This window comes from Seriola dumerili, unplaced genomic scaffold, assembly GCF_002260705.1.
Source record: "Seriola dumerili isolate Sdu_G_001 unplaced genomic scaffold, Sdu_1.0 BDQW01000449.1, whole genome shotgun sequence".
Lineage (NCBI taxonomy): Eukaryota > Metazoa > Chordata > Actinopteri > Carangiformes > Carangidae > Seriola > Seriola dumerili.
The window spans coordinates 775,397-803,338 of NW_019174704.1; the positions used below are offsets into that span (position 1 = coordinate 775,397).

Here is a 27,942-nt window from a genome sequence, read left to right on the forward strand (position 1 = left end):
TTTTGTTTGCAGCTTTAGTTGAAAAGTGTTTTCTAGTGATTTATAATTTGTTACACACGTGAGCGAATTTTCCTTTGCTTCATTAAGTCTATTCTCTTTCAATTAGTCTGTACTCCCTTATTCAGGGAATGTCTGTACACAGGTCATTCACAGGTCATTTACTATTAGACAGTAGTTCACTATCTGTTTCTAGAATAGCTGTGAATGTACTGATAAGGTGTAGAAATAACAAACAGCCATTGTCTCTGTCTCATGGTGAGTTAGTCTTTCTTAGTGGGACAGAGGTAACTGGGATCTACAACGTGAGTTAGGTTAAGATTTACCCAATAGTCTTCACACGTGTATGATCTTGTGCCATGTGAGGATCCTGGTTTTATCCTGAACATACTTCCACCAGCTCACAAGATTTTCATCACAACATGCTCAATTGAAAAATTTCTATTGGTTCTAACTAAAAGGAGAAAAAAAAAAATCTAATTTGAGGAAGTACCTTTTATTTGTCGAGTATATGATTCAAACTCTAATAAGAAATAGGACTAAACTATTTACTCATTGAATCAAAGAAAATGTAGCACATAATGATATATATTATTATCTAGATATGAAATAACTTTATCTGGAAAAGAGATTTTGGTCATATCACACGGCTTCCTGGAGGCAGGTGCGGTGGATTTCTGTGATTTTTCTTAAAAATGTCACAAGATGGATGAAAGCTTTGAGCTGCAACAAGTTATTTGATACTAGTCATTGAATCACGCACTGATGTTTCAGAGTTCACTTTGTCTATAGGAAATCTAGGACATAGAATCCTGTCATTGTGTAAATCATAGAAAACGTGTGCATATGTTAGTGTCTGTATTTTTTATTTATTTATTTTTTGACATTTGCATGTGCACGTTTCCCCATCACGTGACACGCATGTGACATTGAATAATCAACCAGGCCAATGTATCTGTGGAACACACACCATAAAAAAAAAAAAACCCTTTGAAGATTTTGCTTCACATCCTCTGTACTCCATCAGTGGAGGGAAATTAAGCCAATGAACCAAAAAATAGAGTGTTGTGGGGAGAGAGATGAAGAGTGGAAAGGAAAGGAACTAGGAGTGAGAGAGTTCCTGCAAGTCAGTCACACTGGATCCAGTCAGGGCAACGGGTACAGCCATTCCCGCAAGTGACATAAATAAATATCGNGGGGGGGGGGGGGGGGGGGGGGGGGGAATGTGTCATTTCAAACACACGTGAAAATTTCGCTCTTGTGTGTGAAAAGGCACGCAGAAATACATACATGAAACAAAGTAATGGCTCTGCCTCTGGTTCTGCAGCCTAGCTAGCTTAGCTGTTCACATATTTCCCCATCCACTCGGGCATGGGGACACAGGACGGACACTGAAAAAAGTGTCATAACATGTCACTTTTTTTTTTTTAAATATTGGGGAAGAGAAATAAAGAAATGAGAGAGAGAGAGAGAGAGAGAGAGAGAGAGAGAGAGAGAGAGAGAGAGAGAGACAGAGAGAGATGTAGTACCTGCTTGAAATGTTTCCAGAGACTTGGTACCCACAGGCTGTGAGCTCCCGGGTCAAGTTGGCAATAGGAGCTGGTACATCTGCTCTCAAAAAACTCACTTTCCAAGGGAGTACTTAAAAAGAAATACAATGCACTGAGGCGGCATAAAAGAGTGCTTGGCAAGCGTCTGTCATCTATTAATTGTGTATGTATATGTGTGTGTGTGTGTGTGTGTGTCTGTCTGTGTCTGTGCAAGTGTATGCATGTGTATGTGTGCGTGTGTGTGATTCCCAGGACGACACACTCTTGGTTTAGATGGCATCCCTGTAAGACAGAAGGGAGAGAAAGGAAGGTGGAATTAGTCAAAAATGGCAACTGCGTACATCATGTGTGTTCAGGAGAGAGACAGGGAGAGAAAGAGGGGCACTATGCTACACTGCCTGGAGCAAATAAAGGTTTTCTCTTGGAATTATGGATCATATTTTATCATATTCAAACATACACATATCTGCATACAGACGCCCCCGCATACCCCTACTCCATTTCACATCTGTCCGCATCATGCATGCGCACCAGCACAAATGAACGTCGGTAATGATGTAACGGTAAAACCTCCTGCTCGGTGTTGCCGTGAAGGTTGGCATCCATTCCAGGCTGAATTTAAAATCAGAACGTATCCGTTCCCTTGCTGCCAGTGTTGTTCACAAAGACCTTGTGAAAGTTGTCTGGGAACCTCTGCCAGGTAGTTCACACCTCCACCTCCTCCGCCTGATGTGTTAAAGCAGGAGACACTTTTGACAGCACTGAGAGCCATTTTCAGCCAGAGAACTTACATGGCTCCTGGCCAAAAAAAAAAAAAAAAGGGAAAAAAAGCCAGCTCTCTCTCTCTTTTCTGTTTTCGGTTGGTGGGTAGGTGAGTGGGCATTAGGGGACAGAGTGGGCCAGTGTGTGTCCATGTGCTTTAAAGGGCAATTCAATAGATTCCCTAAATCAAAACAACATCTACAACGCATGCAAAAATGTGGACTGATTGGACTGTGTGATTGCGTGGACGTTTCAGCTGAGGAATATGCACCCCGGTCATATTCTAAAGATTGTATATTGATTTATGCAGTCATAAGTGTCAAAACATTGTAATACCATAGCACGGAACTGTATAGATTACATTGGTACAAATTCAATTGTTGGATTTAAATGAGCCATTTAAAACAGCTTTGATACAAATGTGTACTGTATATCTTGTGTCTATGTGCAAAGAGAAGATATTACTAATTCATAACACTTCATAGACAGTTCATTCTAAACTGATTCCAGACTCACAAACAAAATTTCCCAGTAGGCCGAAAAACAATAGCTCATATGAAATCAATGTAGCTGATGTAGCTGAACCAAAGCTATTTCAGTTTGATGCTGTTACATATAAGGAATAATACAATGCAAATATATGAAAATCATATAGATATTAATACATAGATATAATAAAATACACTACAGTATATGGAGGAGAATGCCATGACACAAAGTGCTTATATATGACTACTGACCAGATCTCATACAAGATCTCATTCTGTAGCTGTGCTGTAAGAGAAAGCCGATGAGACAATATGAAGAACTGTTGATGTCATTACCTGCATTTTTATTTATCTTGTGAACTGATGTTAAAAAATGTGAAGCAGAACATTAGAACAAATTTTAAAGAACTCTTTCCAGTCAACCAGAAACATGTCATTTCTGTGGCTTTCTGTGCTGCCAGTCTTTACTGTTGACAGGCTCTAATACTTTTATTTGAGACACTTGCAAGTGATAGGTCATAATTGTCTCCAGTGAGTGCCTTGCTCTAGAGCACACTGACAGGACATGCACTCAATGACAGACTCATTTTGGCTCTTGCAGAGGCTGAACTCGTGACCTGTCGGCGACGGGACCATTTCTCTTTAGAAGAGGCTGCCCTGCTACATTAACTGTATTTGCCCAAGTAACCAGATGGCCAACATGCATCCGTACAGTGGGTAAAGAAGACTAATAGACAGTGCATTCCTGCAGAGAAAAGATTCCTCTTTGCCCCGATATGGCCGGATGATTAATGCTGAGTAGATGAGGTAGAGGAACAGTTCTCTGCTTAGTCTGTTGGGCTGTCCTGTCTCATGAAAGTGGAGGCAGAGCACAGGCAGTTCACCATGGGAGAGAGAGAGAGAGAGAGAGAGAGAGAGAGAGATGTGGGGGAGGGGGAGTGTGGAGACAGGAAAGGGGGTAGCAGAGAGAGTGTTTCTGAGAGAGTGACACTGAGATAAAGTGAGAAATAGAGAAAGCAATCGAGTGTGAGGGATAGTGAGGGAGAGAGAAACAGCATGTATATGTGAGGAGAGAGTCAGGGACAGAGATCTTTTCTTGTGTGAAAACGATTTGTCTTGCACGGCATCTGTAAATGTCCACATGTGCGCGCTTGAGTGTGCACACACATGTAATGTGTACATGCAAACGCAGGTAGATGTGTGAGAAACGCATTCATGTGGGCACACACAAACTAGGTGACAAAGGCGGATGTAGCAATTCCCACGAGGCCGCGGAGAGAAATATGATAGATAGGGCATCGCTGTTTATATCGGTCTTCTTCGCTTCCTGACTGAGTGGCCTGTAATTGAATGATCATTACACCAAAGTTATAGCAACGGCCCCACAGTTGAGAATAGGAATTGGAGTTGGAAACAGCATTTAGTGGTTTTGATTTATGAGCAACAATGGGGAAGTTGTTTTTCAAGCGTGGCACTCTGATGGGCAATAAAGAGGAGCAAGGCTTATCGCCTGCTGCACCTACTCTGACACACATACACCAGTCAGCCTGCCAGCCAGCCAGCCGGCAACCAGTCAGCCAACCAGCTGGGGCCCTTCATGGAAGGAAGTGTTTTCAGCAAATTTGTTTCCTTCATGCCTCGCCCTGAATGGCGCTATTCATTAAAATAGCCTCCAGTCGGTAGGCACTGCTGCCATGGCACATTTATACACTTGTACGCCTGTATCCTCACAGAAGTAGACACACACACACACACACACATATACACAAATCCACCTGCACGCACCCTCACACACACACACAAACAGACACTCTTTTCTTCTGGTCCAGCTCATCTTTGCAGGAGGGCCTCCTGTAATAAAAAAAGCAAAGCTACAAAGAGAGAAAAAGGGTCTGTCGCATATACCGCTATCTGTTTTCAGTTAGGGCCGCTGGAGCTGTACATTTATTTTCTGTGGAGTGAAAAGGACGGGGCGCTTTTATTTACTGGTTGTGATATTTGGATTAAGGTGGATCTAACTCAGAATGAAGGGGTCACTAGCGTGGGTGGTGTAAGTATAAAAATAGCAATAAAATGTAACGTGGAAGTGTGAGGCATTGTACAATGGATTATGTTTCAGTTATGGGTCTATATCACTGAGCAGAAATGCTTTCATTTTCACCAGAGCCACTTCCTTCAGTGCCTCTGTTCAGACAGTTCAGCTCAATTACACGTGCGTTCCTGTCGGCTTAACTCTTGTTTACATGTAGTCACTTACTGTATATGCGTCTCTGTTGGGCAGACCTTGTATCTAATTGCAATAGATCTTGGTTGTTTTCCCTTGATACTGGCAAATACGGGCAAGCCCTATGCCAGTCTCATGCCACTCCCTCATCCATACAGATCATTCATTTGTTGCACTGATGCTGGATCAGATTAACGATACAACAGCGTGATAACAATACAAAAGCATGTTACAACTTCTGATCACTGACCGGTAATCTGGTGATCTGGTTTGTAAAAGTTGGCATTTTATTTGTGGTGAACCTGGCATCCTCAAGTTTATTAACGAGCGACATCTTTTTAACAAAGACGAGTAAAAATCCAACTTATTATATAAATATTAATATTGATATATAACCCCATTATGCCAAAAAGCACAGACGCAGCTGTTGGATTGTTAGGCTGGTTGGTTCATAGCCATTTTGTGAGTTAAAATGAACTCAGCTGTAAATTCTACCACACCATCTGCGACGCCCATATTTGGTGACAGCTTTCATCCATGATAGACATCTTGACTTTTACAGCGAAGGTAAATGTGACCACGATCAATCACAGTGACAACCTGTGGTTGTACTTGTTCTTTGCTCTGGCCGAGACCAACACCTCTGGGATTTTCAGTTATCTGCTCTGGGGCACTGTGTTTGGTATCACCTCCTCTTTCCTTTCATCACTCCCCCAACTCACTGCACTTGCTCAGTCATACATCCCTGTGTTTTGCACACATATGTGCACATTAACACACACAGAAACACACATGCATGCTATATGACATGTTTTTCTTCTCCTTATTTTTAATTCCCATTGATTCCCAGAACCTTAAGGCCACGACTGCTGCTTTCCTACGTGTCATTTGTCAGGATCTGCTTCTCACTTACAGTCCCTATCAATTAATAGAAACCGTTAAGAGAGTGTCACTAAGAGGGTTAGTCACACAGAGCTATCCCGACGCCTGCCAACACTGTCATGTCATCTGACTTGTCTCAGCTCGGGCCTCAGGGCGTTTCCCTTTTTAGAGAAAGAACAAGGCAGAGAATGAAGGAGGCTGAACCCACACTGTTTGAAAAGCCTCAGGAGTGGTGATGCACATCGATTGCGTGCACGTAAATGCACAACCAGGCACACGCATGTGTTGAGTGCATATGGTCGTGACAAATCAAGCACAAAAAAACTTACTTACACACACTTCATGTCAAAGTGTCAAACCCTAAAGGATCTGTAGAGGGAACATATGAGACATATATCTCTTGAAGTCATCACAACACTACAGCGTGATTTCATCTGTTGACAGACATATTGCCTTGGCAATAACAATGCCATGAAGACTGCTATCAATAGAAGCTGTGAGTCATGTGTATGTCTCAGTTGATCAAATGCATTTGAAAAACACCACTTGTGAAAACGACATTAACGCCCCTCTTAGCCTTCACAGTTCACCTTGACAACCACAGGAGCTGTCTTGTTCGTTTGCTGATTCATGTGACATTCTTTATATAAAAGGTGTTTTGATTAATATCATACACCAGATCACAGATGTTATGTAGTGAAATAGTTCAGTAGAATGCTCTGGTTAGTAATGCAGAAAGCAGGGTTAGGATTTGTTACTATTTTATTAATCCACTATCTAAGAATTGTATAAGTACTTAAGTGAACCTCAAAATAATATTAATACAATTGAGGAAAATCCAGGAACACTACAGTTTTGAGTGATAGCCTAATTAGCATAAAATATGATATATAAATTAAATACGCATTGAAACAGTGTGTGTAGCTTCTTTATGTTTGCACACGTTTTTCATAAATACCTGCTTCAAATACCGGAGGTGCTGAATTAGAATGTTATCAGCATGGTGACCTTTGCCATGACGAACAATGAGAGTAATATTTGCTAGCTGAAAACCAAAATGCTTGCTCATTTTGTTCATGTGTCTTTGCTTTTCCGTGTTAGCAGCATGGCTTTAAGGGGAGTAGCTGTCAATCAGTTGGTCATACAGTGACCATCCTTTCAAACCCGCAAACCGGACCGCACCGTAGGTATTTTCATCAGTGTAGGGGGTAAATTATTTCAGTGCTTAGCACACCTCCTGAGTGCACCTTTCAACAACATGGATGCAGCATTTTCATTGCCGTGAGAAAGAGCTGCTCCAATCAATCCCAGACTAACCGGGGAAACCCAGAAAGAGTTTGGAGGTCTCCGTAGTCGATCAACCACTTTAGTCCAGACTGAAGTGTCTGAATATAAATATAGGATGTATTGCCACTAATTTGGTTTATGCCCAAATACCTGCAAAAATATCAGTGTCAGCAATTCAGTGTTTAGTGCAGATTAACAAATATTATCTTGCTACAATTCTAAAATGGGAACCCCTGTTACCTGCTAACATTTTTATTGAGAGCAGTTAGCATTCAGCTCAAAGCACCACTGTGCCTCGGGACAGTCTTACAGATAGCTCGCATGACTATTGTAATCTATGTCTGGCAATCAACCCCCAGATAACAAAAAAACACATATTTTTATAATGTGCTACTCAGATACACACTCGAATTTAGCCTGCATTTTCTTGCCATCATTTAGGACATAGTTCACTGTGTATGGGAAGCACAGACACCTACAGGCTATGAGTATTGCAGCCCGTTGGCACTTTTTGAGTGCCAGACACATTGCAAAACATTGAATGACAAATACAGAGCCTGCCAGTGTTGCCTGGTGGTCTTGTTTTGCAATTATAACTCAACTACTGTATAAAGCCCGGGATCTCTCCTCGGTTCTGCTGACGCATTTATAAAAACCGTATGGTAAATAATTATAGCTGAAAGTGTAAGAGCTTTGTGAGGCTGCTGAATAATATATGGTCTCTCAGGCTGGCAAACACACATGTAAAAAAAAAAAAACATATAATGGTGATATATATATATTGTACATTCCCATAATACCCCCCATGACACACAAAGACATATAAATACATACTTACATAAACACACAAAAGAAGAGCTGATAAACAAAACCAAGTACAACTGTACTGTACAACCTGTGAGATGTATGTTTTACCTACCTTATTGGCTCTGAACCATGCGGTGTATGACTTTAAATATGGATTATTATGTGATTTATTATAGATTCAATGTGCAGTCTAACATACAGTGTGTGATGTGGCTTTTTTTGCCCCAAAGTACGAGTGAAGAAACCGCAATACCATATGTACACCGATAAGCTACATCATCCCTACCCCTCCTTGGACAATTCACACCAACTGCAGCATTCATATTTTGGTGACAGCTTTCATCCATGCTAGACATCTTTACTTACAGTGAGGTAGATGTACATGTAAACAATCCAATAAAATCCATTTAGATTTATTTTAAAACCATACCAGAGTTACTGCTGTTAAAAATGAGACTCAGGAGTTTGAAGAGTTGAGAAATGTGGCCAAAGTTTCATTCCAAAGAATGGTCAGCAGCAACCCATTTGCTAGATGTCTAAACTGTCCTAAACTAGTTCATATTACATATTATAATATAACCAGCCTACACACAAGTGCAGGACGTGTACATATGTTTTGCAGTTGCCTAGCTGCAGATGTGCAAGATTTAACCAAAACCAGTTATATTCAGTGAGGAGGTAGTTGCACAAAAATAGTCCCACCGTCACTCTCTGAGTTATGCAATAAACACCGCCCCGTACCCCACGTACAACAACAAAACAAATGCTTGGAATTATTTGTAACAACCGTGCCATCTGTTCACCTGGACATCTCCATGGTGTCCTTGGTGAGATAGACGATCCAGTAGACCAGGTTGAAGGCGCCAAACGAGAGAGGGAAGAGAATGCGGGAGTATTTGTCGATGATGCTGGTGCCAGTCAGAACGTTGTTGGCCGGCACAGCTGAACCCTGCTGTAGGAAGGCTTGGGCATTGACAGGTGGGTTGGGAAATGTTTTGGCAGGGCGGTCGAACAGGGGAGCAGAGTTCATCCTCTTCTTCAGCACGTTACTGGCATCCACCTTGGAGAGGCAAAGAGGAAAATTACAGAAACTGTGAGAGGAAATTCACATTAAAGAGAATATTGCATGATGTAATATGAGGGTATTAATAATGAAACCGGTGCTGTGCTGTTGTACCCTGATGTTAGTCCCATATTTGCACAGCTGCGGGTTGATCAGTGCATGCGGGGAGTGTGCGTATGTGTGTGTGTCTGCAGAAAACTACGTCTAGAATACCAATAAGCACCACAGTAATTAAGATCAACAAAGGAAATCAATGGTGTTTTGCATTTGATTTGATCTGATTTCAATCAACCCATTTCATGAAGATTGATGAAGTTGTGAGAGGCAAACAACACATATTAAACAAAAGAGGCTCACACCATTTCGACACATGGTTATCGCTATGCCTCATCAACTTTCAGTAAACCAGTGTGATCTCGGCACATGCTCCCTGCTCCAGCACTTGTAAATCAGATACAGTGTGTGTGTGTGTGTGTGTGTGTAAGAGAGAAAGGGAGCGCACATCTGGGAAATGGGTCAAAGTACAGCATGTTGCCTGTAGGTAGAGTCAGAGAGTGTGAGAGAGGAGGACTGAAACAGAGTGAGATCCTTTTTTTAAACCAAAGAAATTGTTTAAAAATCTTCTATCGCCAGAAGGACCAGCAGAAATAGAACACATAGTCACTTCTTGATGGCTCCATTGATTTATAATATTGCAGTCAGGAGATGAGAATTATGAACAATTAAAGAGAAACATAATCAAATATTTAGTATGTTCTGTGAAACCTAATGCTTGCAGGACTGTATTCTTTATAGGGACATATATATAACAAGTTTTTAACCTGATTTCACATTGAACAACATGATATTTAGAACCAAATGAAAACAAAAACCTTGACTCAGAAATAAACTATACTTTTGCATAAAAAACATTCACTACAGTCCTGAGTTTTAATGTCAACTCACAAGTTTTAAGGAGATATATCTTACTGACCGTTCCAACTCCGCTGTACACAGTGGATGTTTTTTTTTTTTTTGTCCAAACCAGAATCTTGGAGCTAAAACTGATCTTGTGAGATTAAGGTTGGATTTGTAAAGCTACGGGATTACACGCTCCTCTACAGGTTGAGAAACCGTTAAACTGTTACAATCCTGAGGGGAACACTTCCAAAAATGCACGGTGGCCAATCTAGAACAAGACTAGATAAGTCCCCCGTGTTATTAATTTCACAAAACTTGAAAGATTTTGCAGTTTCATGCAACAGTGAATGCACAATTGCAGAATGTTCATTAAAAGATTGAATGTCTTATTAGTTTGACGGTGCCTTGACGCTCATCTCCAAAACAACCTCATTAGTTGGTCTATGGCAGCTATCCTGAGATGTACAACCATTCAACACTGTGGGTTCGATTATGTTGCACCATCCTTATTGTTCCAATTCTTTTTGAAGGTCTGACGTCAGAAGCAAAACCATGGAAACAGATAACAGAGGAAAAATAAATCCATATCGGACATTTTTGTGTATAGGAGTTTTTCCATATCTGAACTCAAGGTCTACGGATAAAGGGCATTCTGTTTGGTACACATTGAAAAACTCCCCGACACAGATTATCTTTCTTCTTTTACTGTTAAACCACAAAACTGTAATCCATGGTGTTCCTAAAACACAAGATCATCCTTCACCGTGGTGTGGAAGCGATAGTTGCCAAGTGCAGAGTGTGACAAAGAGAGAGAGAGAGAAGCAAAGAGAAAAAAAAAGCTGCACTGCGATCAAAGAATTTAAAAATCCTTCAATTCTCTTCAGGCTTCATTAGTGTGGTAGAGACATTTCTTTAAGGGATGACAATCTTCAGTAAAACAATCTTATATCCGCATTTCACTCTTGAGACGAGGGTAAAAATGTACTCGGGCGATATGAAAGGTCGAGTAAGGGGAAAAAAACAACAACAAAAAAAAACCCAAAGATAAGGATTTGTGAAACCCTTTAGTACCATGGGAATGGCTGCGAGAGGGAGTACGTCCAGGTGATTTAACAGCTGGTCATCCCGACAGTAAGTTCACTCATCACTGAAATACAATATGAGCTCTATCTGCCCTATCTGAGGCGCCGCGCTTCCTCCCGTATCTCTGCTCATCTGTGAGGTCGAGGGTTGGTTTGAGTAATGAGGATTTTTCGTCAAACAGGAATTTGGTCTTAGAAGTCTATTTGTTTTCTGTTGTAAATGGTGTCCAAAACTCCCTACTACACCCACTACACTGGTTCTTTTTGAGGTGAGGGCTCATGCTGCAGTTGCGCGTCGCATGCAGTCTGCTTGCGTATCATGTGTTCGCGGCGTCCTGTACGTATGTGCAGCTGATCCGACACACGAGCTATTTTTGATAATGACAACAGGCTTGCTTGGCTTCTTCCTGGTCAAATCCCAGAGGGATCAGCTCCTCTTCTCTTTATCCACTGCTCTAGATTTCAACAGGCCCACTCTGACACTCTGGGAGGATGGGCGCTGACGGCTGATGGATATATGGATGTTTGTCTGGGTGCGAATATTAATGTGTGAGGGGGGTGGGGGTTGCGGGTGTGTGTTTATGTGTGTGCGTGAAATAAGGTTATACTCACTGCGCACTAGCAATATGTCTGGCATGGGAGTAAGTGCACGCAGGTTCAGCTCTGTGGGTGTTGAGTGGGTGTACATACGCTTGTGGATGAATGTTAAGAGCTTGTACATCTGTATGTAAATGTGCTTTTTATGTTAGTGTATTTTAAGCACAGCAGTAAGTATTATCAACACGACTGCTATAATACTGTTTTCATTGTTATGGTTTAGGATGTGAGAAAATAAAAATGGATATAGGGGGTTAGAGGTAAACACACTAAACACAGAATCATCTTGTGTTGGTGTGCCATAGTCCACATTTATCACTTTCTTCAGGAATATAAAGAAGTGAAAGATGGAATAAAACTGACAAGTGAAAACACATACGACTTGATTAGCTGCTAATAAAATGTTTTACAACATCCCCTAAATATAACGCTGCATTCTCAACATCTAGATTGACAAAAAACTTGATGAATTGATGAAAATATAAGCCACTGTGATTTGAGGGAACTATAAGGAAACGTGATGAAGCTCTCAAAAATTCTGGTGACAACATAAATGAGAAGTGATCCTCGACGGAACCATAAAGGAAAATGTCTTGGAATGACAAAATGGTTACCTGGGGTGAAAGTAATGTTTAAGACTAAACACTGAAATGAAACATTGGTTTTTGCTATTCCGATCAGACAGAAGATATTTGTTTTAAAATGCAAACTGTTGCTGCTTAACGGGTGGAAATTAATGTTTTAACGTTTATTTATTTATTTATTTATTTATTTATAAGAGAGCAATAACAATACTTTCCTGCTGACTGCAGACGCCATTAAGCACAAAACCAAAGACGCCATATGTGATGTTAAATAGAAGTGACATTTACTGATCAGTTACACACTATTAAGAAAGCCAGCAAAAGGCGAGGGGGGGGGGGGGCGTGAGAAGACTGCTAGCTGGTGTAAACATGCTTTTTTTTTTTCTTCTTCTTTTTAAAAATGGCTTTGTGAATATTTTATGAGGAATGAAATGCATTCAACACATTTTTCAGGCCTCAAGGATACACTGTATTTTGGTAAGAAAACATAAACATAAAACAACATAAACAAATGTTAACATGGAAACGCCACTTTACGTAATGTACGGTACGTGGCCCCTTTTTGCTGTCAGCACTAAAATCAAAACTCAGTCTAATCATCAGGACACTGGGGCGCCAGGACAAATGCCTGAAAATCACCTGTCCCAGTTTAATCAGGATGTTTCTTCACCCGCGCGGTGATCACCAATCAGGTGATTACACCGGCACCTGCGGCTCGGCCTATAAATAAAGTCCCCTTTCTTTCTATCACTCTCTCCTTTCCTTTATTTCCTCCTACGACTGTTTTATTTTCTGCTAATTTCCTGCACCACGCACCGCGCCGCCTACTCGCACACACCACTGACAATGCATGCAGCACCCTCTACACTCACTGATAAACACCCCCATCCCGTTTGTGTTTACACTTGTATATTTGATTCATTAAATGAACCGTTTAACTTGTGCTGTTGCGAGGTTTCCCTTCCCTGCTACGCCTTTACCTGACAGTCAGAACAGGTCGTAGGGTTTTTTTTAAATCGTGACCGAGGGACGGCTGTTTCTATTCCCAGTGATACACCATTGCCCCCCCCCCCCTTTTTTTTTTTCTCTGTGTAATGAAGAGTCTTCCCTCCTACATATTTGGTGAAAGCAGTCATTTTCCATGATGCATCCCTCCCACTCTCTCTTTCTCTCAGTGTAACTCTCGCTCATGCACACGCACGCACACACACACACACACAAACACACAAAAACAAACCACACTGGTCCCCCCCACATCCATCTCTCCATCTTGCTCCTGAGAAATGGACTGGGTCAGCTTTTCTCAGCCCCCCCCCCACGCCATGTCACTGTGGTGGCTGCCCTCCTTCTTGTGAGCCTGCAGTGATCTGCTGGATATTCCCTTAATCTATGGCTCTTACATAATCTGTAGCAACATCGTTCACAGAGCCACTGGCTGTCTCCTCCTGTCACTCTCTGTGGTTATCACACAGTTACAGGGCAGAATAGAAGGCTAGGAGAGAGGGATGGATAGATATACTGTAGATGGGTGGATGGATAAGAAATTGTATAGAGCAAAGAGTGAATTGTATGGATGTGAGGGCCATAATTTGCTGCAGATTACGCGCGTGCCTGTATGGGAGTGTGTGCTGCAGATTACGTGCAGGATGTGTGCGCTCGTGTGGGGATGTGAGGGCAAGCGTGGATAAAGCGAGAGATTGTGGTGTTTGCGGTGTGTATATATGTGGTCAGCACATTCAAGCAAAAAAACAAAAAAGAGAGGGAGAGAGGCAAAGGAGGGATGGCCAAGAGTGCACAAGTGAGAGAGGAGCGTGTGTGTTTGTGTGTGTGAAGAGAGAATAGAGGGGTTCACATGAAGAGGACAGCACGGGTGTCCGGAGAGAAGAAGCGTAAAAAGAGGGATAATGTTAAATGTTGGTGCGTTTTTTGTGTGTGTGCACGAGGGGGGAAGAAAGAAAGGAAGGAGGGATGGAGGCATGTTACCTATGTGATGTAAGTGAGATTATGATTTTCTCTGGGATGAGGCAGAGGATAAAAGTGAGATTGTATATAACGTGCGTTGTTTACCTTGCACATGGTGCATGTGTGATTGCAAATAAGCGAATGGATGAACAGCAGGGAGAAGAGATACCGCAGAGGGAACTTGAGAGAGTAGAGACCAGAGAGTAGAGCGAAATCTCCACGAGTGATATAAAAGCAATGTAAACCTCCTGCTCTCCTGCGTAGTCAGCCGGCTGTATGACCCTCACCACTCAGACCATTGCAACCAGTCAGTCAGACTCAGAACCACACAGCAGCCTGAATGCATCAAAGCATTTGGAAAACCACAAGAGAAAAAAATCATTCAGCAAAGTGACCTACTACCAATCCCTCAGCTGAGAAATTCAACTGGCAGGATATCTGACTAGAAGCGAGATCTTTACAAAACAGTAAAACAACAACGAACCAGGGAGTGAAAGCAGTTCACGAAATCAAAGTCATCAGATGAATTTACAGTAGTTGTAACTACTGCAAGGTCAGCATTTAAACAGTGTGTCTAAAATATAAAACCACAAGAGATAAATATATAAAAGGCTCAATAACCCTGCATGATGATTTTTAAACACAACAACATGTCAACATTCAACTGTCTTTACTTTAACAGCATACACACTAAAATGAACAGTTATGGAGTTTGTATAGTCCCGTACCAGTATAAACCTGCACACGAGATATTTCATTTCTTCATCCGCTATTATACTTTATATGCTTTTGTGACACAGATGTGTTTATGTGCCATGCCAATAAAACCAATTGAAATTGAAGTAGAATAGAACATTGAAATTGAAATGGTTCTCTAAAGGCAAAAAGAGAGAGACAGAGGGAGAGAGGCAAGCTTAGCAAGAGTGAGCAGATCAAACCACAAAGATGAAAGGCATGATCAGTGTGAGAGATGATTTAATGATGTATATACAGATGACAGTGACAGAAAGTTAATATATATATGCATCCAGAAGAGTACCGAACCTCGGTATCGCAGGCTATACTGGACGTTTTTGGTTAACTTTTGCATTCTTCTCTCAGCCACAACTCACTCAAACCTAAATTAATAATAAGTCATGCACACACTGCTGGAATCTCTTTACACAACCAGTAACTCATGGTGCAGCTTAATAAAAAAATCTAAACAAATACAGTTTGGCTTCACTTCAGCCAGATGTGACTGATCCAAATCATTTTTATGCATAAAGCTTGTGCTGATACTAAACCGCCACTTTCTGCAGATGCCTCCATGCATTTTAATGCACAGAAAGTGGCACGTTATTGCTGTGAGACCAGACCAGAAAAAAGTAGAGTTTGCCTTGATATGCCTTATTGACATTTTATGCCGGTAAGTTGTTTTGAAAACATTGCGGAGACCAAATGCATTTTATTACACGTTTGACAAAGTGACAGAGAACAGCTCAGAGAACTTTGAGTGTTTGGAGTTAAAATCGCCGTGTAGAGTTACGCCGTTCAGCAGCTCGGTTTAATTCAAAGAGAAAAAAAAAAAAAAAAAAAAAATTCAGAAGCACATCCAGCGGAGTGATTTGATGAAGAAATGTAGAGCTGTGTAATTAGGCCACGTGAGGCCTTTTTGCCTTTCCTGTGAGTGCAGCGTCTGCTCTGATCACATTATTTATCACAGAGGCTAAGTGCAGTCGATAAGGTCTGCATCTGTACACAACGCCAGTAATCCTACCGCGGCCTGTGACGTATAAGACGAGGTAGTAGTGATTGTGTGTTTGTTGTTATGAGGTTAATGCATTGTAATGACAGATTTTTATAAACCCTTCTAAACAATATTAATAATTGCAGAACTATAAATAGGATGTTGGCTGGTATTTGCTTGGTTCTCTATATAGATAGAGTTTGGGGATCTGAATTAGTAGCAGGAGAGAAAACAGTTTTTTTTTTTTTCATTTTACCTGCTATCCTCTTTGACTGTTCCAGAAATGATATGGAGCATGGGCATTAGTAACCACTGTATTTTGTTGAGAGCAAAATTTACTTAAAAAGGTCAAAGGTCAAAGACCAAAGTGAAGAAACTGAGTTTGCAACAAAATTACAACAGAAAGTTGAAACATATGAAGCTTCTTAAACACGCAGGTTTTAAATCTCGAGTTGGAACGCATTTCCTGATGCAAGACAGCACAACAAGTGTGAAAGAGTGGTTCCGGACTTACTGAGGAGACCTCTCCATCATTCCCTGTGGCCGCAACCGGCGCTACAGCCGCTGCAGCCGCTGCCTCCTGAGCCGCCGCCTTCATAGCCGCCGCCTTCCGCATCTCCCGGTTGGCTTGCAGGGTGGAGAAGTAGTTGACAGCCGCGAACTCAATCAGGGCGGAGAAGACGAAGGCAAAGCAAACGGCAATGAACCAGTCCATGGCTGTCGCGTAGGAAACTTTGGGGAGGGAGTGGCGGGCGCTGATGCTGAGTGTGGTCATGGTCAACACAGTGGTGATACCTGCATACAGGGAGGAGACAGGAGTTAGGAAGATGCTGTTCGTGAGTTCACGTTTCATGCTGCGGTAGTATGTTAGTTGAAACTTGCTTTTTTTCCGTTGCATTATAACATTTTGTGAGATACTTATTTGCTTTATTGTGGAGAGTTATATGATAAAATCAATACCACTCTCATGTCTGTGCATTAAATATAGATGTATAACCAGGAGGTGCATAAAAACTGAAAGCATAGGGAAACCGCTAGCCCGCCATCTCTACATCTCTACTAATGTAACTCCTCATGAAAACCTCAACTTGTCATTTTAACAATATCAAAGTCCTCTGAACATGAGCTTTGATGTTTCAGGATATAATTATCATTATGAACTAGTAAATCCTGCCCCACTCCTGCACTGAATAGATAGATACACAGCATACATGGATGGACAGTGGTTGTTTATATTGCGCTTAAGACTTTTGCCGTCAGTATGTTTCAGTGTGTGTGTGTGTGTGTGTGTGAGTATGTGTGGGTGTGTGTGTGTGTGTGTGTGTAGGTTTTTATTTTTGTATTTCTCTCATTTCGGAGAAACCATAATACGACTCAAGGCCTAGGAAATATTTGTTGGTGAACGCAACATTGCAGAGGCTTGATTATGAGAGGCCACTGCAATCAGCTTGATTTGGACACACATATACTCCAAATGCACAAACACACACCGACAAACACACACACACACACACACATTAGCAAAACTTTCACAGCTAAATAGCCCCCCATTCAGCCTCTCAGTCGATCATATCTATCAGGTCTTCTCGGCAAAGCCAATTTATCATTTAAGTGGCAAACAAAACTGCAGCATCTCTCTGGAATTTGCCATTTCAAGTCTCTTAGCAAAATGTTACCATCTGGCAAATAACGTCAGCGATCACTTCAGCATTGCAGAGGGGATGGCAATTGAAGCACTAATGTTTCCAGTACTTATTAAACCACAGTGCTGCAGGGATGATACAAAGCTAGGTCCTAGCTAGGTCTTAGCATGTACCATAATCAGTCATTGACACAGATGTTGGAGTTATCAACTCTACAGTGTTTATGTCCCCATATATCAGTGTATTCCTATCATCAGTTTACTGAAAAGACACATTTTGAAACTAAAATTATACTTTAAGGGTAGATGCCATTTAGAACGGAGGTAATAGGGAAAAGTGGAAAAATGAACTTTTACAATATTACACATAAGGTGCTTATTTATAGTATAACATTGTGAGTTTTATGTAACAAAAGAATGAAAGGATGCCAATGTATCACAGTGTATACACAACAGATTTTCCCAATGTTGGGACACACATGGCAGCAGCTCTGTTTCATGGCATATAACTAGAATGTCAGGCCATGTGCCATTTCAGCTCAGCGAGGTTTGCCAAAAAGTCACTTCAGGGGATGCTAATCTGTCCGTAAGCAGACTAACCCGTGCCCCCGCACTGGCACACAAATAAAAGAGACCAAATATCTGCAAACATTCTCCAGAAAAGCCATCCAGTAAGATGACCAGACAAAAGCCACAAAGCATTTGTTAACATTTGTTTATCTGTTAAGTATGTCACAATATGGGCTCCGGCTGAGATGACAGAAGGCTGAAAAGGATGAAGAGAATGGATGTGGGGAGAGATGAAGATGATAGATAATGGAAAGAAACATATGTCGATGTATCAATGGATAGATGGGATAATAAAAAATATGATATCTTTGTCAGCTCAAGTGAGACTACACTATTCTTTTTTTTCTTTTTTTTTTTTTTTACCAGGAACTCCTTTAACCTTCTGGCCATGGCTGCAAATTGAAGCAGAGACTGCCAGGATCCCTTTGAGCACAGCCTCAAAGTAGAAAACTAGGGGAAAACACAGAGTAGATCTGAGGCCATTCATAACTTCTCTTGGATACATGACAGTTTGAAATTAGTTTGGACCACACAAAGGGCCATGGCAGGTGCATTTTAGAGACTCCTTTGAAGTGTCAAACTATCAAATACATCCTCCCCAAAAAATAAATATAAAGTTAAAAAAAAAATCTCGGAATCACTGGAGAAGGATTTTCCTCCGCCTTGCCCAAATTCCATCCTTATTAAGTCAGATGAAGATGCTGACAATGAACATCTCCTTAAAAGGCCCATTAACAAAGTACATATTTAATTCACTTTCATCAAGCTAAAGCAAGCAGGGAAAAGGGGGCCATTGAACACTGCTGTCCATGCTTTTACCAAATGTGCGCTGTAGTTGTGCACATTTCATTAGCAGTCTGGGATCTCATGGGGGATTTAATGCACCTAATAATGTCTCAAAAGCATGTTCGACACAACCACTTCAGCGGTGAAAGATAACAACTCTCAAATACAACCTCCTCCGATAAGCCAACCAATGCCGACTGTCTCAAGCTCGAGCACAAGTTAAATGATTGCAAAAGGGGAGGAGGGACACGGGATGAAAGCCTGTCAGGGTAGGAGGGAGAGGCACGAGAAAGAGAAAGAAAGAAAGAACGAGTGTAGGAGGGAGGGGGATGAAGTATAAAGACAGGATAGAAATTAAATGCTCGGGGCATTTATGTGCTTTTATAGGAAAAAAGCAAGGTACAAATTAGGCCACACTCAATTAAGTCTGTGAGACTTGTGCTCAAGGGACTTTCAGCTCTTAGAGAGGTTGTTGACAATCCAGCGCGCCACATACAATGGCTTAATATACTGTCAGGGTGGAGCACATCCATATAGCAATTTTCTCCTTCTCTTCTCTTCTCTTCTCTGCAACTACATACTTATATGTAGTGCTTTAAGAGCTCATAAGCAAGACACTTTTTAGAAACCAACTATATCACTATTTGAATATGAAGCCTGGTCTTTTGTAATAAAAAAAAAATCAGTACGTGGTATTCAATTTTTTCTACATAACCTCTTCTAAAATACCCAGCGTGCCCTGCGATCATCCGGAGCAACTATTCAACTACAGTCCATCCAGAGAATTGTGTTTTATTGTGTGAAATGAAAAACAGCACGACGAGCAAGGTTAATGAGTTGCCACAGATGTGCTTTCCACACGGGGCCTCAAGTTCCATGCTAACGCTAATGATTGGGATCTATTCTTCTCAAGAAGTGCGCGAGCTCGTCGGACCGCTGGCTCGCTTCCAAAGACGAGTGCAGACCACAGAGCCATAATCTACAAGGGCCAGCAGTGTCACCGCGATCAGCTGCGGCTTGTTGAAATGTAACGCAAGGGGGAATCGAAATTAACACACAATTTCCCCATTTTTTTCCTTCCTCTTCGTTTTGTCTCAATCTATTTTGTCTCTCTCATTTCTCTTTCTCTCTCTCTCTCTCTGTCCTTGTTCAGTGTCTCTCACCCTCTCTGCTCCTGAGGCTAGAGCTTGGTGGCAACTGTAGCGTGATGTAATGTGAGCAAGCGGAACCTGTGACTGCTCGGAAGAGGGCCAAGTAAACATCCTCCCCCTCTCGGCCCTTGCATGACCAATTTCAAAAAGGACATTTATTCCCAATTAATTGTGATCCACCACAGTGGAGGTGGAATAGAGATAATGGAGAAGGGTTAAATCATACTGTGATGACTGTGTCTGTCTTTGTTTTCTCGCAGAAGGCTGTTTTTTTTTTTTTAAGGAGCACTCGGTGCAGCTGAAACCAATCAGAGTGCAGTAAATGAAGAAAAGTATGCTTATACTTTGAGTTTGCAGAACCAGAGTCACGCTGGGGTTGAGGAGTGGGTGGTGAGTCAATAAATGAAGAAAATTTTCATTTGGGTTTTTCATACTTGAAGAAAACAAAGTTGAGTTTTGCGAGCGGAAAACTTAATGAGAATGAATGAAACATTTGGTATAAAGTCTTGCAACATGTAAAACTAGAGTCATCAGAAAGTGTAAGACACTACACACATACATACACTGTTTTCTTCTGTTCAGTGAATTGACCTGATTTATACCCCCCCCCCACACACACACACACACATTATACTTCTCTTTTAACTGATTGCAATCACGCACAATGGCAACTGAGAAAAACTGCTTTTTCTACAAAAAATAAAAGAGTCTTAATTAACTGCAAGACCCTTTTTGTTACAAATTTTGGCAGGCAGCTGAAACGAGGATGGTCTTGAATTTTCTAAACGGTTCCACTCAAACAGTAATGTAATGTGCAGCATGAAATAGGCTTCAAACTTGAATGGATTTAAAGAAATCTTACCAAACACAGTCCGAGCTGGAACTGATTCCTTATTAATCCAGAAAGAAACCTGGGCCAGGATGACAGTCATAATACAGGGAATGTAGGTCTGAATCAGGAAGAAGCCCATTTTCCTTTGTAGGTGGAAGTGGACGGTCATGATCACGTATTCACCTGAGACGGGAAAGACATTTGTGTTGTCCATTGGTTGCAAAGCAAATTCATTGGCAAATGTAAAATACCCATTTTGTGCAAAAATGGTGATAATGATGATGACTGTTTTGTCTGTTCTGTCTTAAAATTACTATAACTGTAATAACTGTAATAGCATAATACTTAAATGTTTTGCTGTCTTGCCAGTGATTTTAAAAAACTTTCTAAAGATGCACATAACCTCAGAGAAACATGCTGTGTGGCTCACATTCAATAAAAACATGTCACACATTATCACACATACAATTAATAGGATACTGTATATGAAGCATGATCAGAACTGCAGATCAGGCTCAAGCATGTAGCTCCACACTGTGAAAGCCTAACCTGCCGGTGTTATGATCTCAGCACTTAGGCTACCGCGCATTGGACTGTGTCCAGCACAGCTCCGAGCACATGTCTCAGAGTCTTTGCTCACCTGTATTGGACTTTAGCCTCTCGCTCGACACCGTCTGACCGATGAGGTCGTACTGCAGCAAACTGGACGATTCCTGCGGCACCTCGACGGAAGAAAGAGGACCTTTCTTCCATGTGTACACAATCTCACTGATGGGATAAGCATCTAGACAGGATGGATGGAGAACTTTGTTACAACCTGGACATCAATCGGATTCATTAAAGTGTCCTTTTTTTCTTTCTTCCTTTTTAAAATAATTTAGGGCGTATAAAATGTGAAGAAGCTCTGACAATTTGAGAGAATAACAGACAAAAGGACAAACACTTTTACTGCTTCTTGCACTTTATGGTCTGCACTCTCACAAATAAAAACAACAAACTGAAACATCATCCTTGACTTGATTCCTTATATTTTTTGAGAGTGCTGCCATTATTCAAGAGGACAGGAACAAATCACTTCTGTTATTGCTGGTACAATATGATGAGAGTTACAAACAACCTTTAGGTTTGATTTGTTTTTTTTTTATCATTTCATAAACACTGTCATTGACCTGGTCCTCCATACACTTTACACACACTGGATGAGGAACTCTTGCCATAGAATTTTTGGTAACACATTATAATACTGCCCGCCTCTAACTGTGTAATTAAAGAGGAAATAGGGAGAACCACCACACATTATATTACAGCCTAGAGAGTGTATTCTAAAAGCATTAAAGTAATAATTACTTGGTTCCTCCTTGAACATTAAAGATTAGCTATGTTTGATCCACTTTCATCTATATGTTTTATTATGAAACTACTTTGTCATAGCTTTCCCTCCTCGTGTGACAGTGGAAACCTTCCATAATGACGCACTTGAGAGAGGTATGTTTAGACAAACATATGCGCTAGGGTCCAATTTTCAAATATACTGATCTATTTCTCGACTTGTACTTATTCCAAATCATACAATGAAGTCAAAGGCATGATAATAAATCCCTACAGCGAGCGTGTAATTACCCTCCCCTCTTGTACACCGCATTCTCTCCTACGCACTGCAATAACATGTGTTAATGAGCAAAACTACAACATGCGTTTTACATAACACAGTAATGATAAGGTATGTGGGCTGTAATATAAAGTGTGACTGTTATCCACCTTTTTACTCTTTAATTACACGGTATAAGGAAGGGATTTTTAACACCTTATTTCCCAAATTTCAGTTTTGCTTCCCAGTGTAGGAGCCCAGGTTGTAGTGAAATACTTCAGACTTGAATTTATTTCTCCTCTCCACTGACATGCCCATTTGTTACTCCCATGATCCCCATGGTCTCGTTTTCTTCTTCCTGAACCTCTAAGTACCAGCAGGAAGTGGCAACGATTTTATTTGTACCAGATTCATACCACCAAATGACACTGTAAATTGTGGCTCGTATTACGTACTGACAGTTCCCCCTAACGCACTGTATGTGACACTTCAAATTGAAATCTTTGAATACATCCTGTCAGGCAGTCAATTACTCAGTGACAGAGCGATCATCGGAGAGTGACACCATCTGTCAGAGCAGCGAGGCTTAACAAAAAAACAAAAAACTCACAACTCCCAAACTTGAGCGGGCAGGCATGGCCGTCCATCGGGAAGTTCATCAGGCGCATGGGGCACTCCGCATTTATAGTTAATCTGTCAGAATAGAGACGAGTTTAAAGACGTGTTTTGATTTATATTTGATAAACTGTTACTGGCTGAGAAAATGACTGTTGCTGTTTTGAGCTGGCACAAGTCAGTGTGGCGCCATGCTGCACAATGGCTGACACACTAACAAACACAAAAGACGTATTTGATGTAAGGTGGAGAGGTGAACTCTGCAGAGATTGAAATGTAATTGTCTTTCTTGTAATATTTTGGCACTATATCGTACCGTGTTGGAGAGAAAGACTGTAACTGTACCTCTCGTAAAGGTAACTAAATACAGAACTGAAGATGGATTAGATAAAGCTTGAACTTAATCAAATATTTTAAAGTAAAGTTGATCCACTTAGATAATCTGATTTTTTTTTTTTTTAAATCTGTTTTTGTGCCATCAGTAACTCTAGGGGCATTTTTTTTTTCATCCTAAATATGTCCTTTTGGAACAAAGCTGGAGTCATGTTTGTTTGAATTGCTTTCCAGGCCTGTTTTCAGATATCAGATGGCACATGTCTTGTTTTTTGGAACGGTACTCCTCATTTCTTTTCATGTCTGTGCATATTCTTGGACGCTTGTTTGTTTGATTTGCTTTCCAGGTCTGTGCTCTATTCCGGTCTTGGCTGGGTTTGGAGCTCACTGTCCAGCACTGTTACCTCATGGTGTAGAGGATAGTTCCGTTCTGCATGATGCGGAACAGCTTGTTGGGGGTGGTCATGTTGTGAGAGATCGACCTCTTGCCATTCCGGAAAAAGGTGTCCGGAGTCCAGATCTTGCTGACCATCAGGTTGTTGAGCCGCAGGATCTCGATGGGGCCCTCGAATTTCAAGCGTTCGTCAATCCATGTCTGACGAAAGAACACGTCCATGGTGTATTCCTGGACGGGGGAGGGTGGGGGGGTGTTAGAGCATGGGTTAAGGGTTTATTTACTACTCTTACAACCACTCCTACTTCTGGTGCTGCTTCTGCTCCTGCCGCTACTATCTCCACTACCCCCAGAGAGAATGGCAGATGGGTTTGTGAGCCATGGTTACATTGGAACCTGCAGGATAGAGCACTGGCAATCTTATGAGTTATTTTGTTTTTCCATTTCTGGACTATTCTATTTTTGCTGCCAGTACTGATGACATTTAAAAGTTAGGCTTGTGCTTATTTAGAAATTGTGCAATCAATTTCACCATTGTTATTTATTCTAAGGGAGTTAACATAGATTTTTTGTGGATACGTGCTATACATACGCACTCAAAATATCCTCAAGATGATGTTTCTTTAAGTTTATTCAATTCTTTTAAAAGACAATCCTTCAATGTTAAAAGGCTATTTTATGTTTTATCTTATTGTTTATGAACTAGCAGGTCTGGAGATGAAATGACTTCAATAACTGATTGATGATGAACTCATCAAATATGAATATGGATTATTTCATCTACACAGCCCGCAATAAAGTCCACAATACAAATCCATCCTGGATGCTCTTAGATGGAATCCATGGCCTTGCTGCTCCACAGAGTCATGTACATGCCTCTCTATGGAGCTGCCACCAGTATATCACATGGCAAGTTCAAGTAGGCTTTAGATGCAGTGAGAGTATCTAAAGCCTAAAGCCTAAAGAGTGTAGAGTACAACAGACATACAGTGCTCAGCCTATCCCATGACAGGAGTAGCCAGCCTATCCCGTCCCAACATCAGCCAGATCTCTCTCTCTCTCTCTCTCTATCTCCCTCTCTGACGAGGGGGGGAGATTGTCAACCAGATTAAAATCCTAAGCTGCACTAATGACATCCTGCCCAAATGCTGGAATAATGAAGGCTGGTTGAACCACGACTTGAAGCTCTATGCACAGAGTTACAGTGGGGGGAAACTGTACATATCCTCCCTCGTGTTCATAAAATGACACTGACTTTGTTGACAAGTGATGAAACGAATGCTTGCATATGGACATCTGTTCAGTAGTGTGTGTCTATCCTGGATCAGTGTTTCAGCGGTCAGCACGGTTTACATACCATCTCAACATCTGACACAGGTCCAAAGCTGGTGACAAAGATGTCAGTTTTAACCTCTGTAACGGGACCTACAGCAGAAGGATAAGTAGTTGCTTTGATGCACACACAAACAACAACTTTGGATTGTTTTTCACAATGTAAAGCAATTAAAAGTGAAGCTGTAATTACTGCAGAGCTCATACAAGGAGCAAAATGGCCACTGAAAATCACATTCCTTTAAACAACAACAACAACAACAACAGAACCATTGATGAAGTTGATTCTCAAGTTTCTACTTGTTCACTGGTAATTTTGTCATAATTGTTAGAAGGGAAGACACTAATACTTAACCATTACAGTACAAAAACACTAATTGAAAATGAGCCACACACAACTGCAGGAGTAAAACTTTATCTTCTGACAAAAGGGAAAATCCATCCAATCATTTATGAGGCAATATCATGTAAAATGTAATATGACACTGTAATGAGCATACCTCCAAATCCAGGTCGCAGCCTGTTGTCATAGCCATCCAGTAATCTATCCAATATACGCGTGATGTTATCCAAATAGATACTGGTATCACTGTGTTGATTTCCCCAAACACTGCTCGCACTGTAACTAAAGTACATATGCACTAATGAAAAAACGATTCCAACAGTTAAAAATGCAGAGTTTCTCAAACGCACATCCATCCACAGTCTTTGGTTGCCGTGCGTAAAAGTGGGAGAACATGCAGAGAAAAGAGTTGCCATACTCACCAAGACAGAAATAAGCAAGTTAAAATGAAAGCCATGCCTCGCAGACACCCCACAACTAGAAATCCCTGGTCAACTTTTAAAATCAGCATATTCCATCATTTAAAAGCATGATTAGGCGCGAGTCGGGTCTTCTTTGAGTTGTGAACCGTGCGAGGATATCGCGCCAGTCCAGCACGACTTGACTTCCCCCTCTAGTGCGGTTGCGCCCGCCTCAGCCTGAATCGCTCAGTTGGAAAAACCTGAAGAGTTTTTAAGAGAGTGAAGAGGAGGGACGAGGAGGGGGTGGTGGTGGTGGTTTGGGGGGTGGGGGGGATTAACATTAACCGAACAAGGCATTTAGCAAGAAATGCACTGGTCTCAAGTGCAACTTAGACATTTAGAAAATGTTTGTGGCTGATGCAAATGGTGATGGCGGTTGCTGTGCCTATTTGGTTCAGGAGGTTTTGAAGAGAAAAGCGATGGAGAGAAATAGAGTGAGGGAGAGGAGGGAGACATAGAAACACAGTGCCATCATATCAATGGACAGAATACCCACTGACCTTTTGAATGCAGTATCTTTTTTTTTTTCTTTTTTTTTTTACATGATCATTTTGCTACCGCCTTCTCAGCTTTTGTTAACTGCGTGTGTGTGTGTGTGTGTGTGTGTGTGTGTGTGAGAGAGAGAGAGAGAGAGAGAGAGAGATGGAGAGATAGGAGGAGATAAACTACAGGGCTTGTCCATGCAAAGACAGAAAATTGCTACTACAGATAAAACATGATGAACTGTGATTCATATTGGGGTTGGGTGGTTGAGTGGAGTGGGTGGTAGATACATTTAGTGCAACTTCAAACTCACAATACACAGTAGTATCCATAGACCAAGAGCGAGGGGGGAAAATACCACACTGTCAAAGTCAGCTATTCCTACTGGGCTGACATGAGTTTATTTCTGTTGCACAAACACAATTCAAGAAATTGCATCATTTTCGGGGGGGGGGGGGCTTGGTAAATTTTGAGTTTGCAGTGGCACAGATAGCAGTGTGCACAACCATCAGCTAATGGGTTGTGGCACAGAGGCAAGAGAGAAAAGCAAATGTTAAACGTTCAGGTGGAAAGTGGAATTTGTGGAATTTGTCACATTTCAAAGTTATTGTAGTTAAATTGTTGGATGAAATACTTGCACCAGTGTTCCATTCAATACGATGACCATTTGAAGGTTGTAACCCATTGTAACTGAAAAGATAATTACTATTGAAATAACTTACCCTAACTTGACCTTTAAACTGACAAAACAAATAAATTATATATATATATAGATATATAGAAATAGATCAAATGTTTTCTGACGTTTCAACTTCAGTGAGTGTCTTCTCTACGTTATGTCTCCATCGATCAATGAAGTAGAATGCTTTATTTCAGCACAGCATTACGTTTTCATTATAAGTGGTATCATCGTCATATTATCAATAATTCATATGAGGAAGGGAAATATAGGATATTTTTCTGACAGCATTAAAATGTGGTGACTGATTACGCAACATAATCCTTCAACTCTCTCTCTCTCTCTTTGTACTCACAACACAAGTTATATAATGATCTCAAAATATGATTTAAATCATATGCAAACAATAATGGATCACGTTCAGATCAAGTGCATTCCAGAGTCGGTCCTTTCAAAGAAGATGAGACATTACTCTAATTTATCTGATAAATGGAATGGACTCTTCCTGTCATTGAAAACCTTGCGTTAGTGGTTTAGATTTAGCTTCATAAACAATAGCAGGTTCAGTAGGTTTACATAAGGTGACTGGGATTTGGATTTCTTCGTGCTCTACACAAACAGAGAGCATATGTAGCATATGTATTCCTCTGAGACGTCAAAGTGAAACACTACAGAGCGACACTACATAGGGGAAGGTTGGTGTGGTCTGTTGTGCAGGGTACTTGTAACCTTGCTGGGTGTACTGGGGATGAGACCAAATATATTTTGATTTAATTGTTTTTTTTCTTCTGGATTCTCTCCAACCTACCATCCAAGAGT

General features: G+C 41.1%; 1 protein-coding gene across 1 annotated transcript; it reads right to left on the reverse strand.

Annotated features, from left to right (window-relative positions):
• Positions 1 to 1,218: 1,218 nt before the first annotated feature.
• LOC111234375 (gamma-aminobutyric acid receptor subunit alpha-6-like) lies at positions 1,219 to 26,106 on the reverse strand. The gene is made up of 10 exons (XM_022762436.1): positions 25,923 to 26,106; positions 25,658 to 25,782; positions 25,183 to 25,250; positions 23,836 to 24,056; positions 23,094 to 23,176; positions 21,536 to 21,679; positions 20,926 to 21,078; positions 16,429 to 16,709; positions 8,801 to 9,057; positions 1,219 to 1,829 (listed from the first exon to the last, which is right to left on the reverse strand). The coding sequence occupies exons 1-10, from the start codon at positions 26,009 to 26,011 to the stop codon at positions 1,817 to 1,819; spliced, it is 1,434 nt and encodes a 477-aa protein (XP_022618157.1). The 5' UTR covers positions 26,012 to 26,106; the 3' UTR covers positions 1,219 to 1,816.
• Between the last annotated feature and the right edge of the window lie 1,836 nt (positions 26,107 to 27,942).

Excerpts from the sequence above, each read along its gene's own strand:
- LOC111234375 (XM_022762436.1), bottom strand. The coding sequence starts at position 26,011 with ATGCTGATTTTAAAAGTTGACCAGGGATTTCTAGTTGTGGGGTGTCTG. Across the intron at positions 25,783-25,922 it reads ACTTGCTTATTTCTGTCTTG|TTACAGTGCGAGCAGTGTTT; the intron begins GTGAGTATGGCA and ends TATGTACTTTAG. Across the intron at positions 16,710-20,925 it reads TCCAGCTCGGACTGTGTTTG|GTATCACCACTGTGTTGACC; the intron begins GTAAGATTTCTT and ends CCCTGTATGCAG.